Source organism: Myotis brandtii, unplaced genomic scaffold (genome assembly GCF_000412655.1).
Source record: "Myotis brandtii unplaced genomic scaffold, ASM41265v1 scaffold131, whole genome shotgun sequence".
NCBI lineage: Eukaryota > Metazoa > Chordata > Mammalia > Chiroptera > Vespertilionidae > Myotis > Myotis brandtii.
Window position 1 is genome coordinate 1309121 of NW_005354632.1, and position 20273 is coordinate 1329393.

Below are 20273 nucleotides of genomic sequence, written 5' to 3' on the forward strand. Positions count from 1 at the left end.
CCCTTCAGTGTGGCTCTTCCACAAAATACCGACTTCTGCACATGAGCCACGAAGTTTCAATCGCACTGTACGTGCGCACCCACACGTGGTATTTTGTGGAAGAGCCACACTGAAGGGGCCAAAGAGCCGCATGTGGCTCGAGAGCCGCGGTTTGCCAACCACGGCCCTAGGGGAATAAAACTTCACTTTGTACATTATTCTATTCTTTAATGTTCGGACTTTTATACAATTATTATAATTACTAATTCATAAAAGTAGACACTTTTGAAATGAAAAAGAAAGCAAGTGGGAAACTACAAAATCCTACAGGAAGCGAAAGGCCTGCTTCCGTGGGGGCCCAGCCTCACCGTGCACGCGGAGACACGCCGACCTCACTGCTCTGCATTCCCCCTTCTGGAGCCTAATATTCTAACAGAGAGTCGCCCACGTCCATCAGGTGTTGGAGATGCCACAATCTATAAGTGCTGTTCTACTTCTAAGTCATTTTGTTTGGAGTTAGTACAGATGACTTTGCAAATCACCTGCATGTACTAGTATATTCATGGATACGTGTGATTGTGCTATGTTTTCTAGATGAGTCAAAGAATCTGCAAACCTATGGTCCTTTCCCGGAACATCTGCTTTCCTGAGGTTGTCACTGGTTAGTGAGAATGTAACCAGCAGTAGTTCGTGTGTGTACAGGACAGTGTGGGAACTCAGGTCCTCACGCCGATACCAACAGCTCCCGAGTGTCCCATGTGTGCTCTAGGCCAGGATCCCTTACCCCGTGTCACGCTGCCACATTTAATATAATCCTCACACAACAATCCTATCGGGTGGGTACCGTTACCACCCCCAGTTCATAAAAGAGGAAACGAGTGTAGAGTAACTTACGTGAAGTCACAAACCAATGAGCGGTGGGACCGGGACTTGACCCACGTCTGTCTGGAGAGAGGTCGTTTGCCAAACCCTGACTCCATCTTGTCTCCCTGGCCACCTCCCTCCATGAGCCACACGACTGTTTCCTAAAAGTGTGCTCACATCATGATCTCAAAGACCATTCAGTAACACAAACTCCGCAACATCCGAAACGCCTAACAAAGGGCTGGCCTCATTCCTGCCTCTGATAATAATAGCCATTTACTGCATTCTTACCACACAAAGGCACTGTTCTGAGCTCGCCACACGAATGAACTCCGTTATTTCTCACAACAACCCAGTGAAGGGGATATCAGTATTATCCCCAATTTGCAGAACAGGAAACTGAGGCACAGAGCCGCTAAGCGGTTGGCTTAAGATGTTGCAGCCGTTGGTGGAAGAGCAGGTGAGAATGGGTTCTTGGCTCCGGAACCCACCGAGGACCCCTCACTACTACCTGTACTGTCTCTATGTGAAAGTCGTTCCTCTGCTCAACTCTAGAGGCCTTCAGAGGCACATCCAGAAACCAGCTGCACCCAAAGACCAGAAAACGGGTGGGTCTCACTCATCCCCATCAGTGGTGCTTCGAAGAAGCCTCTGATTTGGTCCCTCCCGGTCACACCTTCGGGGTCATGCTGTGGGCGATGCAGAAGGCCAGGTGCTGCAGGATGCTCTCCATGCTGTGGTAGTGCTGCTGCCGAGTGGTGCGCAGGTACTTCTGCAGGGCCCGGGCCATGGACGGGAAGATGGCCTGGGCGGCCTCCCTGGGGTCCATCACCTCCCCCGGGGCCTTCTGCTGCTCCTCGGCCTGGAGCCGCTGGATGTGGATGAAGGCCTCCTCCACCGCCACCACCAGCCTGGGGACAACGGAACCGGCATCAGGGCGGGGCTGGAGAGCCGTCCTCGGACCTGGAGGACTCCTGCCCTCCTGCCCTGCCCAGCTCCCCCCAGCTCCCTCTGACCAGGCCCTTCTGTCACTCTAGACCAGTGATGGCGAACCTATGACACGCATTTTTTTGGTTGATCCCCCAGGCCCTTAGCTGTCACTCTAGACAGTAGGTAGGGGAAGGGGAAAGAGAGAGATAGGACGTGGGAGGGAAGGAGGGAGGGAGGCAGGAACTGGGGCTGTGGCGGGCGAGGAGGAAGGAGCCTGGGACCTGAAGGCAACCTCTGCTCTCAATCCCGCCGCTGCCTTGCTCGGGAGACTCGCTCCATCTGGACAGCGGAGGGAAACACATGCTAAGGCCCCTCCGCCTCTGAGCGGGGCTGGTGGAGCCGAAGCTGCTTACAAAGAGCTGGGCTGATCCCCGTTGATCCCGCCGCCATGCAACAGTCCCGGGGAAGGAAGGAAGAGGCCCGGCACACACAGTGGGACCACCTCTGTCCCTCTCAGTTCATAGGACCAAGTGTAGAGAAACAGCGGGGGCCTGGGGTGCAGGATGGGGCCACTCGAAGTGCAGGCCGTGGGCCAGCAGCTCAGCATCGGCCAGGAACTGGTAAGAAATGCCAGTTCTTGGGCCCAGAGCTGCTGAATAGTAAGTGACTACATGGGTGGGGCCCCGAGGCCTGTGCTATGAGCCCCCAGGTGATGCTTATGCACGAGAAGTTTGAGAAACACCCCGGCACGATCACTCCCGAGGCTCACGCAGGTCATGTTCAGAGTGAAATTACACTCAGGGGGACGCTGTACCTCGCTCTCCGCTTCTTCACCCGCCGCTCGTGTTCCGCCTCCTCGTAATACAGCTCGTTGTGGCTCGAGTCCCTGCGCCGAGCGGCGGCGGCGATCATGGCCCGGGACTGGCCAGTGGCGTTGTTACTGGGGCCTTTGGGGAAAAGATGGTGCAGGAAACGCAGTTTTAATGCCACGGGACTGCAAAACGGAGCAGAACACTGGAACCACAGTCTGTCGGGACCATCCACCCCCGTGAAGCACAGACACAGATCCCCAAAGCGACTCCCCACGAGGGGGGACGGTCCCCCCGCTTCTCTTCACTCTGCTCACGAGGGGAAGGAACCTCCCCGAGGCCCAATCTGCTCGGAAGGAGATGAAGAATGCGCGGCAATTAAGACGATGGCCAACAATAACACAGAGTGCGAAGATGTTACTTACCATCTGTTACAGGACGGCCCGCTTGGCCGCGAGGGCGGCCGTAACGTCACAGTTCAGCAACAGGACAAGGAGGGAGAGTGAGAGGGAGGGGAGGACAGGACAGAGAGAGAGTGAAGTCCAGGGACAAGTGACACCGACCACACACAGGAACACGGTGATCTCACGGCAGCACAGCTTTCACAGAAAAGCCCATGATGCTTGAGGACTTTCGAAACGGCCCGCGTGTTCCTCCGGACTCAGAAGTCCTGGTCTCGCTCCTCTGACCACTGGCCGCCTCGACTTGTCAGGAAGACAAGGCACCTCACGCTTTCTCGTGTTTCACCTATGTGGTCGATGACTAGTTTTGCTAGTGGGAATTTTCGCTGTTTTCAGGTCACAGGCGAGAGGGACCAATCCTTCAGGATTCGTGAGAGCGTGCACATCTCATTAGCCAAAAATAATAATAAAGCACCATTTAAAAAGGCGGAGGATGTTACATCACCACCGAAACTGACACCACCTATAAATCACTTGACTTGCTAACAACATGATCCTCTTGGAGGGTTTGCAAAGCTCTTGCCCTGACCCGAGCGGCCCAGCAAGACATGACACCGTGTCCTGTTTCTTGCGCCGAAGCATCTGATAGCCCGGAGGAGCGCTGGCGTCCCAGCCTGGCCTCTGGCCTCCGCCACCCGCTCACTCCGGCTTCTGGCCAGGGCCGAGGAATGCCCTAAGTGTCTCGCCAGAGGCCTGAACTACTGACAGTTATAGAGTCTTCACGGATTTGGGTGGCTGAGTCTTTGCTTTGGGTGCTTTATCCACATTTTGAAAAGCAGCCCTTTCCTAATAGCTTTATTTAATGGAAGATGTTCCCAGCAGGAGACAGGAAACACACACATCACCATTGTTTTCAATCATAAAAATCCCAAAATGAATGAACTTCCCACAGATGTAGACCATAAAGCAACATTCCTCAGAAAATGTTTGGGGGAGAGAGGGGGGTGGGGGGAGAGAGAGAGAGAGAGATTGTTCTGAAATGAGAATGGACCACAAAGGCAAACACCGAGAGGAGGTTGAACCAGATGGGCCAGGAAGTTGCCCCAACTGCCCCCCCAACACCCCCAGAGCCACCGTTCCAGGCACATACCATCCACATTGTAGACTTTCAGCCCCGCCATGTGCTTGGCTGCTCGGAATTTGGAGGCTGTTAGGAGGTTGGGGTTATAGATGGTGAAATCCTTATAGTAATTTTCCAGAACCACCAGTGCTGCTCGCTGGATACTGAAAAAAAGAGCGGGGGGCAAGATTAATGCAAAGCGTCTTCGTTGAATGAGCAGGTCCTCTTCTGAAGCAGGTAAACCACAGTGCCCAGGGGTAACCGCACAGAAGCTACGGGTTCCACACCTCTGTCTCCAGGATTCGAGAGGAAACCAAGTCCTATGGTCGTGCCCCGCCCGGGCTGTGACATTAGCCATAACCCATCCAGCCAGTAGCTGAGAAAGGAGTAAGTTTCGGCCACACAGAACTTTTCTATTCTCCCCAGTTTACGGAAGAGGAAACTGAGGACCTCAAAATGGTCTAGACATTTACCGATGGCCTCAGAGCTAAGGGGGGGAAGAGCATGGTATGGCTTCAGGTTCCCCAGGTCCAAGGGCAGTGTCCCCGGGCCTCATGGCCCTGTGCAGCGGTTCTCAACCTGTGGGTCGCGACCCCTTTGGGGTCGAACGACCCTTTCACAGGGGTTGCCTAAGACCATCGGAAAACACATATATAATTACATATTGTTTTTGTGATTAATCACTATGCTTTAATTATGTTCAATTTGTAACAATGAAGTTGGGGGTCACCACAACATGAGGAACTGTATTAAAGGGTCGCGGCATCAGGAAGGTTGAGAACCACTGGCCCCGTGTGAGGGACGCTGGGCTCTCCTACTCCACAGGTCAGAGCGACACCCGCACGGGGCAGAGCACACGTGGAGAAGCTGCTGCAGACGTGAGTTAACACTGATTTCTCCTCTTCCTTCCACCCACCCGTCTACCCCAGGCCGGCTAGATCGCCCCAGTGGCCCGCAACCTATAACCAATCACCTGTTGGCCCTGGGAGGACAGGGCAGGAGCAGAGAAGAGGAACTGCCAACAGTTAACTACGAGGTGGAGCGGGAGGGCGCCCACACTCAGTACTGGCAGCACCGCGAGCTTCCATGTCCAAGTGTGCTGGGGAGGCCAAGCCGTGCGTCCCTTGTGTGTGGCTGCCCCGCCCTCCCCACCAAGGACCCACCACGAAGGTACTATCACAGGAAGTGGGCCAGGACGGGCCGCGGCATAGCTTTCCTTAGGGACTTAGACCAGAAAGCTATGCTACTCTCTGTTTTTCATGCAGTGTTTCCTGCCAACGCTCAGCCTCCTGAAAACCAAGCCTCGCTAAGAGGAGGCATCCGTGGTGCAAAGTAGAAACAGCACCGAGGGCTGCCTTCCAGGCCGGACCCTGCTTCAGCCGTTTCCCCTCTCCTGGCCTGTGATGCGGAGACAACACCAACCATCCCGCGTGGCCGCTGAGAAGAGCACATGGGCTGATGCCAGTGAAGGCATCGGTCATCTAGAAAGGATTGCACACATCTAAACGTCACGTTCCCGAGGATGAGGGCTTTGCAGCAAGGGGTGGGGCTGGCTGGCGGCTAGAATGTTCATGCCGCCTCAGGGCATAAAAGCAGGACCCACTCTCCACTCCCACGGAATCACAAAATTGTATTCCACACGCAGTGACGGGAATGTCCGTGTTCACCCGAGCAGAGTCACAGAATCGAAGAAATCACAGGCCACCTAGTCCAACTCTCTCCGCTCTGCCTAAAGGGAAAATGCACTCTCCCTGAAGTGACCTTTCTCTAAGGCCCACCCACCGCTTCCTTCCCGAGACAGCCCTTCTGATCCCTGAAGGAAACAGGTGTCCTTCCGTGTAAATCTTATTTTGCAGATGAGGCCCTGAGGCCTGGAAAAGCATGTGGGCGTGCAGCATACACACACACACACACACACACACACACACACACAGTTATCGATTTCCTATTCATTCACTCTTCCCTGGATTTGATTGTGGCTTCTGCCATTAAATGAATACATGCTATTAAAATCAGAAATATGAAGCTTCAGAGCTCATCCAGGCCCGTAAATGTCATTAACTTCTTCCAGAGCGGGGAGAAAGGCCGTCCCTGCAGGCGTGGGGGGCGGGGAGGCTCACTCAGGTTTTAGCCATTTAAATGCTAACGCCCACGTCAATGCCAGCCACCCCTGTTCTGATGCCGAGGTCGGGCTGCCAGGAAAGCACTGAAGAGTGTCCTCATCACAGAGCCAACGCTGCGAAGGCCTCCCTGCGGGCTAAGTGCTCACCATCCCGCAAACCTCCTACAGACGCCGACATCGTGAAAACCCCGGTAGGTAACCAGCCTCCCGCCTCCATTCACGGGCAAGTGTGGATTATCAGCGCCAACCGAGTGCCAATGACTGGCACACGGATGTGAACAAGATCTCAGAGGCGGAAGGCAGGTAAGGGGCAAGGCCGGGCTAAGGTGAGGGTGAGGAGGACGGGGTGGGACGAGAGGGAGCGTGTGGGCAGGAGAGAGGGAGCCCGCTGTGAACACCCAACAGACCCCAACAATAAATAAGGCCACTCAGGTCTCGGGGCCGCCCTGTCTCTCTTCTGAGAGGTGTATCTGCCCCGTGGCTGCATTTTATCATCATCATCGTTGTTATTATTATTGTTTTAATCCTCATCCAAGGATATTTTTCCCATTGATTTTGAGACAGAGTGGAAGAGAAGGAGGAAGGGGGTAGGGAGAGAAAGAAATATCTGTGTGAGAGAGACACATCGATTGGTTGCCTCCCACATCCACCCTGACCGGGATTGAACCTGGGGCTGGGGATCAAACCTGCAACCGAGGCATGTGCCCTTGACTGGGAATTGAACCCGAGACTCTTCGGTCTGCAGGCCAGCGCTCTAACCACTGAGCAACCAGCCAAGGCACATAGCTACATTTTAGGCCTGAACCCAGGGTCTCTGAGAAAACTCTACCCTGCAGGACCCCAGGGGAAAGCTGACTCAGCTTTCTGAGAAAACTCCCACCCGAGGGAGCGGGACGGTGCCCTGGGTTTTGTCTGATTGGCTTCCTGCCAGAAGAGTCACCAAGACTCCAGCTGGGTGTGAGGCCCGCCTCCGCCCTGGACGTGGAGATAAGCCTGACAAAGCGCCAGGACGATTTGCAGCAATACTCTGTGAACCCCGGGACGCGGCATCATTCGCCCCTGAACGCTGCCGCCCCCGCTGAGACCCGGGCACAGGAGCGCCGCTATCTCCTGGCCCTCCTGCCCTTTAATTAAAATGTTCGCCTACAGCTGCAGGCGGGGAGGTGGGAACACAATCCCACACAGATAACAGGTAATGGCCACCTTGGAACGTGAGAGCAGGGAGGAGAAAAACTGGAATCTGCCCGTGTTTATCGACAGATCTGATTAGACGGCAGGACGCGCTGGAGGAAGGGCTGGGTTTCTCTGGGACTTTGTCTCGAGAAAGCAGGAGGTGCACACACATCTGCCTGAGACCTTGAGGCATGAGGCAGATCGTCCTGCGGGTCCCAGATCGGTGGTCCTGTCCTGCTGTTTGGGCCCTCGGTGCCTCCTGCTGGCTCCTCAGCTCTGTGGACACTACAGGGACCGAGTTCTTTGCATCAACACTCACAAGCTGGACCGTGTCCCAGGCCTGGGCCTTGAATGTGGGCTCTGGACAAGCCCTGCAGGTGTCCCCACTGAAGCCAGAAGCATCTACACGGACAGCGAGGAGGAGGCGGAAGCAACAGGGCCTGGTCATCAGAGTGGCCCCGACAGTGCAGTCTGGGAAGCACCCGGGCACTCTCCGTGCCCAGTACTGCCCCCTGTCTAGGTGTCTGGTGACCAAGTGTAACCCTGGAAAATGCCCTCTCTAAGAATACAAGCAAACCCACACTGGGCGCGCCCAGAGGAGACCTCTGCATCCCACCACCACATGCAGCCACCTGGCTCAGCTGGTCTCGGGACCTGAGCCACACAGAGCTGTCATCCATGTCCTTCTTGGCCGTGGGCGGTTCTGAGTGCGGTGACAACACTGATGACACAGCCTCCTTCGGAGTCGATCCCGTCACGGCTGGCCGGCCGTCGGGCTGCCTTTCCCACAGCAGAGAGATGCGGGCAGACCTCTCACAACTGGGGGACACACGGAGCAGGTCTGGCGATGGCAGCCCCACTTCCAGGCCGGGGCACAGACCGCACCACACTGCCACCTCCCTGACAGCCTGCCCCGGCCTGCACTGCCCTGAGATGGAAATCCAGCCTTCGCAACACTTTGCATTCCTGTGTGGAACCAACCAGATAAGCATCAAAGGCAACCACCTGCCCAGGGCTCTCTGAGGAGGAGACGGAGATGGGAGCTAAGCCCCTCCAGCCCCTCCCAGGATGCTCCAGAGGCCTGCTCACACCCGAACCTCCGGCTGGGGAAGAACGAGAGGGGCGCACAGCGAGAAGTCTGGAGGGAGGCAGAGCAGGCCCTGTCCCTATGCCCTCTGGAGTGTCAGCCTCTCACACGCACGATGTCACACCCATCAAGCCGGGGGCGAGTGTGCAGAGCGCCAGGCCCTGCCCGCAGCACGAGTCCTCCAGAAAATGAACAGCACGCCACTTGGGGCGCAGGATCCACTGCCCCGCCCGTGGCCCTGCAGGAAGGCTCCCCCACGCCAGCGGCCCCTCCCCCTCCGTGGCCTCGCTCTGCGGGGTGACTCCCCTGGGCCGCAGGGTGAAGCTTGGGGGCAGACGCGGTGCGAGGGAAGCCGCCCCAGCTGCAGCCGCTGCCAGTAGGCAGCTGTGCAAACAGGCTGCAGTGCCCAGCGCCTTCATTAGCCACCGTGAACAGGCACCACGGGGCCAGCGCACACACCGCAGCTCTGCCCGCCTTCGAAATCCTCCCACGGCAAAGCAATCTGAGCAGAGGCCTGCAGGCGCGACTCCGTGCGTCCGAGTCATGTTTGTCCTCTGCGTTTTTAGGGACTGGGGGTGTGGACCGGCAAGCATCTCCACTAAAAGGCAATGAAACAGAACGCACGTTTCTAAAGAGGAAACTGTCTACGAATCCATGACTGTAAATAACATGGCCTTTTAAAAACGCTCCCCAACTTCACCTCCCATGGTGCTGGCTCCTCCTAGACCATGGATACTGGTTTTCAACATGGGTGGTGGTGGGGGGCGAGGGGTCCCACAGCCCAGTGATCCCCGTCCTGGACGTCATTTGACCCAGAATCACAGACTCGAGGTGCAGTGCATAGGAGCCGAAATTCCTCTCCTACTGCGAACGAACCTGGGAAACCAGGCAAGTTGTATGTTTCCAGAATACCCAGGTGGGCCAGGCACAGGACCGACATTCCCGTTCCCACAGGGAGGAAGTGGAAAGGAGAAAGGGGCAGTGGGTCCCACGCAAGTTCACAGCCCAGCAGCTATTAGATATTAACTCCTACACAGATGTTATATCGGTATTAAGTCTTGAGAAAAACCGTCTTTGGTTCAATGCTCTGCCCTCGGGCCCACAGGGAGGGAGGTCCATTTTCCCCTGATAATGCCTGTTAGCAGCCTCCCTTCATCCCACCCCCTCCTGCGTCCTTGGTCCCAGCTGACCCTGCTGCTACCGGGATAAGCTCATCTTTGTTCCTGGCTTCTGCTGAAGGGGTGATTCTATCCCAGGTTCGAACCCATGTAATCTCCTTATCAGTGTTTGGCCAGCCACGCCCTGGGTGCTCCCTTTAGGACAGTGGTCAGCAAACTGCGGCTTGGCAAACCACGGCTCGCGAGCCACATGCGGCTCTTTGGCCCCTTGAGTGTGGCTCTTCCACAAAATACTGACTTCTGTGCATGGGCCACGAAGTTTCAATTGCACTGTACGTGCGCGCCCGCACGTGGTATTTTGTGGAAGAGCCACACTGAAGGGGCCAAACTCGCGAGCCGCGGTTTGCCGACCACAGCTTTAGGATTAGGACACCCTTCATCATCACCATCATCGTTATTATTATTATTTTCAATCTGGATAGCCTGAGACAAATACCGTAGGATTTCACTTATATGTGGAATCTAAAGAAAAATATAAACGAACCAACAAAACAGGTCCACACTCACAGATACAGACAACAGACTGACTGTCGCTAGAGGGGAGGGGAGAGGGGGACTGGGTGAAAAAGGTGACGGGATGGAGAGGTACAGATTGGTAGTCACAGAACAGTCACAGGGATGTAAAGTACAGCACAGGGCAGAACGTCACTAATATTAGAATAATTATGGACAGTTTCAGGCGGATAGGGAAATATCAGGGGGCACACTTCGTAAAGTGCTACATGATGGTCCCAGCGCCGTGCTATACACCATGCTTTACCCTCATTTCTGCTGGGTAAACGGCGATTTTTACAATCTCCTTGCGTTTTACTAGAAGGAATAAGAAGAACCCAAGCTGCATCGCCCATCTTTTGCTTGCAAACCTCCTCAGCTAAGTACCCAATTCCGTCCCTCAGTTCTACCTGCCACCGAACGCTGGTCAGGAGCACAGAGCAGCCGAGTTCTCTGCCACTTCCCCGAAAGGACGGCCCGTTCATGACCCAGTAACGGCGCCCTCCTCTGGATCTCCACCTGTGGGCTTTGGGGGGCTGGGGGAGACACGTTCAGTCCATCCAGTTTCTTTCCAACACAGCCGGGCTACAGTCACGCGCGATCGTGAACGCCTGCGGCTTGAAAAGCAAGCCAAGAATCACTTCGTCTACAGCGCGGGTGGGTCTGTGATCAGTAACCAGGCCCTTGAGGAAAAGGTCCAGGGTCAATGCCAACTTGTAAGACACTCTTGTCTCAAGGAATGGAGCGTGCTCAGAAAGCCAGTGAACACGCGCTGGCAGGCATCCAACGCCATGAGCTTTAGCGACGTGAATATCTGACGGAACGGGTCCCTGTGGATGGACAGGCTGCCCAGAGGGCGGGGATGAGGGCTCCCCCAGCCTCTGTGGTTTCAGTCTCTCGTTGCTGAGGACGGTCAGCCGTCACTTTTCAATGAGTTCATGTACCTCCTTACAGAGCTCTTCCTCCCACTTGAAAGATGCTGCTTCTGGACTTTTTGAGGTAGAGAAGTCAGTAAGTAAATCTGTTAGCACTACACGCAGAGTAAGAACACACAGACACGCCGGCCAGTGTGGCTCAGAGGTTGAGCGTCGACCCATGAACCAGGAGGTCACGGTTCAATTCTCGGTCAGCGCACATGCCCGGGCTGCAGGCTCGATCCCCAGAGTGGGGCATGCAGGAGGCAGCTGATCAATGATTCTCTCCCATCAACGATGTTTCTATCTCTCTCTCCCTGTCCCTTCCTCTCACTGAAATAAATAAAAACATGTTTTAAAAAAAGAAACACACAAACTCTGAGAATGAGGGCCCGAGGCGGCTGTGGGGGTCTGCCACATCGTGGACCCCAAGGCACCAGCCCTCCCAGGACTCCCCACCTCGCACAGTCCTCTCCTTACATCTGGGCTGGGGCTCGGACTTGCTTTGACAAGAGAATTCAGGGCAAGTCGTGCTGGGCCAGGTCCAGGGCTGAGCCCTAAAAGGCTGGGGAGCGCCTGCTTTGTGCTCTTGGGAGCCCGGAGCAGTGCAGCTGCCCTCACAGGAACTACTCCCCAAAGCGGGGCCTCTGGGAAGGGAGAGAAGCCCAGCCCGGCCGCCGCCCCAGGCCCGCAAGCACACAGGGACCACCGGCCGGGCCAACTGAAGGCCCTCACCCCGAGCCCAGCCCACGGAACAGGGAGAAATCATAATAAAACCATGAAAGGCTGCTCTCCACGACTAGGTTCTGGGCGGTTTTCTACAGCAATAGGTAAAAAGAGGTCTTCTTTGGGACAAGGGACATATAGGAAGCTAAAGAGCTTGGACCAGACAAAGGCTCAACCTTACTGCCGTGGTTGTCAGGCCTGGGCCTGTTCGCGCACCAACTGGATAAAAGAAACAGTGGGTTAATAACAATGCAGAGCGCAAGGCCGCCGTCTCTGACAATCCCCGCTCTCTCCGCCCCATCCCCAAAGCGACGAGTTAAACGAAACAGAATAATGTGTAAAAAGTAGCATCCAGCCTTGCGCTTGGGAAGCACTCAAAAATGCTTGTGAGTTCCTCCATGCACTGTTTAAAAATTGATTTGAGCGAGCGAGCGAGTGAGCGAGAGAAAAGGGGGGCGGGGGAGAAAGGGGGAGAGAAACATGGATCTGGTGTTCCACTTAGTGTGCATTCACTGGTTGATTCTTGTATGTGCCTGACCGGGATCAAACCCCCAACCTTGGCCTATCGGGACGACACTCTAACCAACTGAGCTCCCCGGCCAGGGCCCTGCGTGCACTCTTAAAGCGGTGACGGGAGCACGGACATACCCATTCGGAGGCACTGTGGTGAAACAGTTAAGATTGTTCTGGAACCAAGCAGTCTGGGTTCCAATCCTGGCTCCGACAACCACGAATTGTATGGCCACTGACAACCTACTCAACTCTTCGGTGCCTCACAATGAGGCTAACAGTGCGGGCCCCACAGGGCTCTTAGGATTAAGTGAGTTAACGTTAAGAGGTTAGAAGGTGCCCGGCAGGTGGTAAGGACTAGGTAACGGTTAGGGTTGTCCTACATCTCGGGTTCAGTCTGTTACACTTAGCTTCTACGCTCCAGTAGTCACAGCATTAACCTTTAAAGATTTCAAAACGGAGAAATTATCAATCAGGATAATTAAATGCCATTTTTAGTCTCTTTTCTCTTTTCTTCTAGATTTCTCCCCAAAAGAGTCAGATCCAAACTCAATAGTCTTTGGTGAAGTCTTAGAAAAGTTAGCAACTCATTGTGAGAAGGGAACCAAGAAAAGTGACAAGTGACGTGTGTGCACAATTACAAAGCAAACACGCTGAGACGCCGGGGTGCTGAGGAGAGCAGGGGGCAGGGCGTGTCGTCCAGGCCCTTAGCCTTCGGCTTGGGGACCCTCCCCTATACAGCGCTCCCATTACCCGGCTCAGGCCTGTCGCACCCACCACCGGCCCCACCCCTGGGGGCAGGAGGAGTAAATGAGATGGAACATCCCTAAGGCGCTGGGCAGAGGTCAGGAAGTCTCTCTCTCTCCTTACAGTATCTCACTTTGTGCAATAACCTCTTCCATTTCCGAACATTTCAAATTAGCCAGGACTCCGTTCCTGCCGGCCAGCAGGAGGGCCCCTGCAAGGACCTTTCATGAGCGCTAACAAGAAGCAGATTTTCTCTAAGAAACTGAAGAATCGGCGCTCCTCAGACAACTCTCCAAAATAGCTCAGTCCATTCAATAGAATCCTCTTTGGAAACAAAACAAAAAAGACCCGACTGCCGCCTGCACCCCGGCCCACGGGTCGCCGCTGCGGAAGACAGATGGGCACAAAGGCGCGTGCGGGCCTGTGATGCCCGCGGGGGCGGAGGACCGGCTGCTGGGACCCCAGGACTCCCTCTTGTCTGTTCTGACCCCCTCCCCGGTTTCTACACTTTACAAAGGGCTTAGAAGTTGTATTTCTGGCACAAGCGACTCTTCCAGCCACCGCTGGGTTGGGCCAGATTTAGCCTGAGGATCGGCGGGCAACCGAGCCCACGCAGTGCCTGCAGGGAGATGCCAGGCTGCCCCAGCTCCTGACTGGCCCCAGGGCTGCGGGCTCGGCCAGAGGGCTCTACTTGTGATAAAGGGTCTCCCCTCCTCCAGCCCTCGTTCTGCCCCATAACCAGGGTCTCCACAGGAGGGAGGGAGAGGGAAACGAAGGGCCCTGGAGAGGAGCCGCGAGGAGATCCTGGGACCACCTGGCCCTGGCCTCCCGGGGCTGCTGGGAACCGGAGCTCCCGCGTCTGCCTGGGGTTAATGTTTCAGGGTCAGCAGTACAGACGGGAGGTTGCTGGTCATGGCGAGGACACCGGGAGAGGTTGGCGGCCAGCTTGCGGGCCCCACAGCGCAATCAGTCCAGCCCCTCCCACCCAGGTCTACCCCCGCAGGGCTCTGGGCGCGGTACCAGGACTACTGCAGACTTCACACTGCCCTGGGCTGTTCTGCTGGTCCACCCCATGTCCCCCAGTGATGGGGAGCCCTCGAGGGGAGGTACCCCACCACCCGACTTCCTAAGGTGAGAAGCCTCCCTTCCCTTTCTCCCTCCGCAGGTGGAATTCACACCAACAAGGCAGGGCTGGGGCCAAAACACAAACCCCCAGCGGGCCTCCCTGCCGGCGTCTCGGCCGCTTGTATTTACAAAGTCCCCAATCCCTCACCTCTACTGGGACCAGCCCGGGACCCTCTCGCCCCTCAGCTGCCTCCCAGCCTGTCCCGTCCTGAGGCAGACTGCTCCCCGCGGCTTGGCTGCTGCCCCCGCCTGGAATGCCCTCGCCCATCCTGTGCTCCCATCACCCGGCCCAGGCCTGAGTCAGCAACTGTCCACCGCTCCCGGGGGACGAGAGCCCGGTAGTTCCGGAACAGCGCTCTGAGGGCAGCGTCCTGGGTCTCGGGGCCCCGATCCCGGGCTCTGCCCAGCACAGGGGTGTCTGCTCGCGCCCAACGTGAAACACGGGGACAGTGAGGCGTCTGCGATGAACACGCTGCAGGTCTTACTTCCCTTCAGAGCCCCCAGGCACCCGAGAGGACTCGAAACGCAGGCTTACTGCACAGACACGTGGATCGGGAACTGCATCCCTGCGACGGGTCAGGGTGGCCGCGGCCTTGAACCCTAAGCCACCCGGTCCAGGATGTGCAGGCTGGGCCCGAGGAGTGCGAGCGGGTGCGTGCCAGCACTGAGGGGGTGGGCAGGGTGACCCGATTCCAGGGTGACGTACTTGGGCCCCAGCCAGAAACACGACCAGGCCCATTGGTCTGATACCCACTGAGGTGCCACAGCAGTGACGGCTACAATTAACGTGACAACCACAATTAACGTGACGACCAGGTGCCAAGCAGGTTACGCGCATTGGCAAAGCCAGACAGCCCGGGGGATTCCTCCAGCGTGTAACCACGTGACTGCCAGCAGCGTGCCGTGCTCCAGGCCAGGCGCCGAGGATGCAGTGAGACACAGCCCCCAGCCCGGGGAGTCATGGTTTGTGGAAGGAAACAGACGGAAAAATAGGCCAGTAAACACAGAGGGGGAGACACCATCCCGCGGACATTAACCCGGGCCTGCGTCAGGCCGTGTGGGCGAATCCACAACCACAGCCATATTATTTTGTACAAATTGCTTAAATTCCCTAAATGCTCCTCTCCTCATCGGTAACAGAGATTAATAATACTTAAATTGAAGACTAACCAGGGCAATTTACATAAAACGCTTACCTTGGGATGAATAAAAATAAAATTAAGTAAATGAATGATGGTTATTGCTCTTTTCGTTAACCGCACGATAATTAGGTAGAATGCACAGATTTAGAGCATGACATCTCCCTGTGTTTCTAACTTGTTCTCACGAATGCACCTTCGAAACACCCAACCCTGAGGTCCCTTCGCTGCACTGATTCGTGACTGGAGGGTCGCCGGGGCGACCTTGTAATTTATTGCCCAAACCGGGGCACCTCTGAGAGTGGACAGAACAGGAACGATTGGTAATCCCACTGGGATGACAGGGTAAACCAGGTGTACCATTCTGAGCAAGTGGAACTGCTGATCACTTAGTCCATCATGCACAGACCAAGTTCAGGGGAAAAGTCAGCAGCCCTCACTGGGCATCCTTTCTCCCTTTCGCCAAAAGTTTTGGGAGGTGCCACCAACATCGAGAGCAGGCCCAACTAAACTCCGACCTGGATAACAGCCGGCAACTGCACCCCAAATCCCTAAGTCAGGACAGTCCATGTCCACGAACACCAAGCACGCACACACACACACACACACACACACACACACAGCTCTTCTCAAAACCTGAGTTAGAGTCAGCCCGGGCCCTGGCACCTGTCATCGCCCCTCAGTAGCTGAAGACTCCCGAACGCCCCCTTACCTGAGGTGCCCCGCGCTGTAGAAGCGGGACTCGCCGTCGGTGGAGCGGACCACCTGCAGCGAGAACACGGGCTGCAGCTGCCTGAGCTCCAGCAGGACGATGGCCAGGTAATGGATGAAGAGCAGCGCGTCCACCAGCGAGACCGCGTATTGCACGATGCCCTGGTAATTCCGGTCCCGGGAGTCCAAAATGCGGACCCCGTAGAAGAGCCAATAGGAAACCACAAAGAGGAAGATGAGGACCAACAGGAGGGCCCGGAACACGAACACCCGGGGCAGGTCGGCTCTCTGCTTGCGGAAGAAGAGGGCCCAGGTCCCGATGAGCAGGATGAGGAGTTTGAAGGCCACGGAGATGAAGAGTCCCTCGCAGATGGTGCCGCAGGGCTCCATCTGGTCCCTCCACAGGATGGGGGGCAGCAGGATGAAGGCGATGGGGGTGAGGAAGACTAGGAGTCCGAGCGCCGCGGCCACGGTGAGGCCCAGGTAGCGCTTGCAGTCCAGCCCCACGCTGTCCTCCAAGTCCTTGCTGATCCTGGCGATGTCCTCCTGCGAGATACTGTGCTCCGAGGTGCCGGTGATGGCCGTGGTGGTCTCGCCCCAGTTGTCATCCTGACGGGAGAAAACAACCAGGATGCAGAGCCGCACGCAGCGGGTCATTCGCAAAGGCCACCTGCGGACACGGTGGGTGGGCGGGAGGTCCCACCCGCAGAACCGACCCACCCGCCTGGGCTTCCTAGAACATTGAAGCTTAACGCGTTCAATACAGGACTTTTTAAACTTTACAATCATCACTGACATTTCTCAAAATGCACTGTATCTATTTACAAACAGAGAGAATGTAATGTGACCTTTTTGTCGGCTTGTTTGGGTGACTCATTATGACATGATTATCACCCCCTCCCTGTTGGAGTCTCCTGAGAGGCTTGGAGGGGCCTGGGGCTACCTGTTCTGCACTAACCAATCCCGTTGCTTGTTAGACTAACACAGGAGGGCCCACCTGTGGCATAAGGAGAAAACCCTCCTCCTGTTCTCCTCCACTCATGCCTGGGTCACAAAGGCTACAAGCCCACCTTCTGGAAGTGCCCTCCGGTAGCTCACGCAGCGGAAGGCATCGAAGGGAACTTTCCTTGCTCGGATCAAGGCTTACCTGCAGCGAGGATACACAGTTTTTGGAGCTCCGTGACGTTCCCAAGGCCCATTTAATAAATACCAGCGTCGAGCACTCCCTGGCAACGCTTCTCAAGGAACAAGCTAAGCAAATCCAAGCGACTCTGGCCAGGGCAGCTAGACCTCCTCCCACGACACACGTGCTCCTGGCAAGCTGAACCTCAGGGCCCGGGGGTACCAGGATCTTCACGGCGTGTCTGCCTTTTGCTTTCTTGCTTTCTCTCTTTTTAACTCTGAGGTGGTTTCTAGTTACAGCCAAGAGTCTTCATTGAACAAGACCCAGTTGTCAGGATTTTAAGCAATTTTGCTATTTCGCTGGCAACTCTGACTCCACCCCGAAAAGCAACAACAGAGAAGGAGGCAATGAAAAGCCACATGGAGTCCAGAGGGTGGGCCTCAGGGATTCGTGTGTGGGATTTAACTGGGAAAAAAGTCAGACGGAGGGAAATTAATGTGTAAGACACCAACTTAAAAAAAAAAATCTAGTTTAACAGCTGAATCAGCAAGATAGAGCTCTCACGACTGAACAATAACCTCTAACCTAGTAAGGATAAGAAATTGGATTCACAAAATGCACCGGCCACGGCAAGGAGCGGGGTAGGGGGCGAAGGGCCTGGCCTGTGAAGAGACAGTTCCTCAGTTTGGAAAGCGACTGGAGCCACACACCATGAGGGAAGGGACCTTTTAAGACGAGGAAGCACCCAGGACTCTCGGACATCGCTGGAGGAAGCATAAGGCACACAAATCGCTCTTGAAAACCATCCTGGCACTTCCATATACATTTAAATATAGGCTTCACTGTATGGCCCAGCAGCTCCACTTCCAGGTTTTTATCAAAATAAAATGAAAACATATGTCCACAAAAGACTTGTACGGGAAGGTCCTTCACAGTTTTATTCATCGGAGCCCAAAAATGGTGCAACCCAAATGCCTGTCGGTCAGGAGAACACATAACAAATTGTGGGACATTTGTACCCTGGGACACGACTCAGCAAAAATCCCGAAGGAGGAACCGCGGAAACGCACCACAGCGTGGAGAAATCTCCAATCACGATGCTGCGTGAAAAAAAGTCCGAATCAAAAGAATGTGATTCCAATTACATGAAATTCTAAAACAGGCAAGACGAATCGACAGGGACAGAAATCAAAGCCGAGCTTGGAGAGGGGGAAGGGGGAGACAGGGAAGAACATCAGAGAACTTTCTAGAGCAGTGATGGCGAACCTATGACAGGCTTGGAGAGGGGGAAGGGGGAGACAGGGAAGAACCTGAGAGAACTTTCTAGAGCAATGGAAATACATTTATCTATAGGAGTATGTGTTATATGGGTTTTATTCAGCTCTTAAAGTTTGCCAAACTGTACACTTTAGTCTGTTCATGTCTCTGTGTGTAAATTCATTTCAGTTTTTAAACAAGAACAAAATCACAAGCGGGGGGGGGGGGGGGAAATTCAAAGATGGCACCTTGCTCTCACACCGGGGGAGTTCACGGGCTCCCTAAAATAACTGACCTGCCTATGCTCTTAGTGAGGGCGACGCGGGACTCCACGCGGTGTACGGGGCCTAGTCTTCGGTTGACACTCAATGCTGAAACCATGACCAGCATATGGAAATATATTTATCGACAGGAGTATGGGTTATATGGGTTTTATTCAGCTCTTAAAGTTTACCAAACTGTACCCTTTAGTCTGTTCATGTCTCTGTGTGTAAATTTATTTCAATTTTAAAAAAAGAACAAAATCACAAGCAGGGGGGGAAATTCAAAGATGGCATCTTGCTCTCATACCGGGTGAGTTCACGGGCTCCCTAAAATAACTGACCTAGCTATGCTCTTAGTGAAGGCGACGCGGGACTCCACGCGGTGTACGGGGCCTAGACTTCGGTTGACACTCAATGCTGAAACCATGACCAGCATCTTGCAGTCCTTTTGTTGGCCACCACACTCTGATTTAGCTCCTCACCTTTTTTTTTCCTGCCAAAGCGTCGCTAACTAAATCCCTGTCTATGTTAAGAATGTGTGCACATCTGAGCCTAAAAAATGCAGATGGCTAAAGGGCTGTCTGGTTCAAGTTTGAGGTTCTTGGAACAGAAAGGATCGAAGACCCTCAAATCCATGTTCTTAGAGTTTCAGTGAAGAAGCTGAGGCCCACCAAGGTGACTGCCAAGGTCACACAGCAGCTGAGTACAGCCTCCCAATGCATTTCCCATCACGTCATCCTGGTGTCAACACCAATAGCTTCCCAATGGAGCTACAAGGCGTAGAGAAGCTGCAAAGAAGAGTTGCTTTCGCACGGGCCATCAGCACCTCTGGATCCACATCTAGAAGGGAACGGACTCCCTACGGCACCGAGGATGGTCCACTCAGGAGTGGCCCCATCCATCCAACCACCCCTCCGACCCTCCAGCCCCTGGCCCTCCCAGAGCCACGGCGGGCAGTGAGAGAGTGAGGACTACAGACGTTACTCATCCTGGACACATCCCACCCTCGTCCCGCAGCTGTAGCTCTGGGTCCCAAGGGCACCCTGTCTGCTCTGAGGAGCCCATCTACCTGCTCAGAAATGCACATCTGTGCAACCCCACACGCACACAGAGACTTCTCCACAGTCCGACTTCCTTACAGCTGTGTGTGCACACACCGGGTTATTAGGGACCCAGGCTGGACATGCATCTATTTCCCGAGCCGGGGAGGGTATGCAAACATGTTTCTGAGTGTAAGCTCAGAAATCTATTTAAGTCAGATGGGCTGCCAGATAGTGGGGGCCCAGAGAGAAGACCCCACACAATGTTTTATAAAAATTCATAAATTACCAAAACAGTTGACCCTTGAACAATGTGGGGGTCAGGGACACTGACCCCAGGGCTCCGTCGAAATCTGCACATAACTTTGACTCCCCCAAAACTAAACTACTAGTAGCCTACTGTTGACCAGATGCCTTACCAATAACCCAAAGAATTAAGACACATTTTGTATGTTATATGTATCATATACTGTTTTCTAATAATAAAGGAAATTAGAGAAAATATTACTCAAAAAATCATAAGGATGAGAAAACACATTCCCAGGACTGTCCTTACTTAATGA

At 54.8% G+C, this 20273-nt stretch overlaps 1 protein-coding gene across 2 annotated transcripts in view; it reads right to left on the reverse strand.

Annotated features, from left to right (window-relative positions):
• The window catches only part of VANGL1 (VANGL planar cell polarity protein 1), a 35149-nt gene that overhangs the window by 4549 nt on the left and 10327 nt on the right, over nt 1–20273 (reverse strand). For both annotated transcript variants that reach the window (XM_014534544.1, XM_005859960.2), the window contains exons 4-7: nt 16029–16636; nt 4134–4267; nt 2588–2720; nt 1520–1754 (exon numbers count right to left, since the gene is read on the reverse strand). In XM_014534544.1, the coding sequence (XP_014390030.1) occupies nt 1520–1754; nt 2588–2720; nt 4134–4267; nt 16029–16636 (1110 nt within the window). The remainder of the gene's footprint in view (nt 1–1519; nt 1755–2587; nt 2721–4133; nt 4268–16028; nt 16637–20273) is intronic.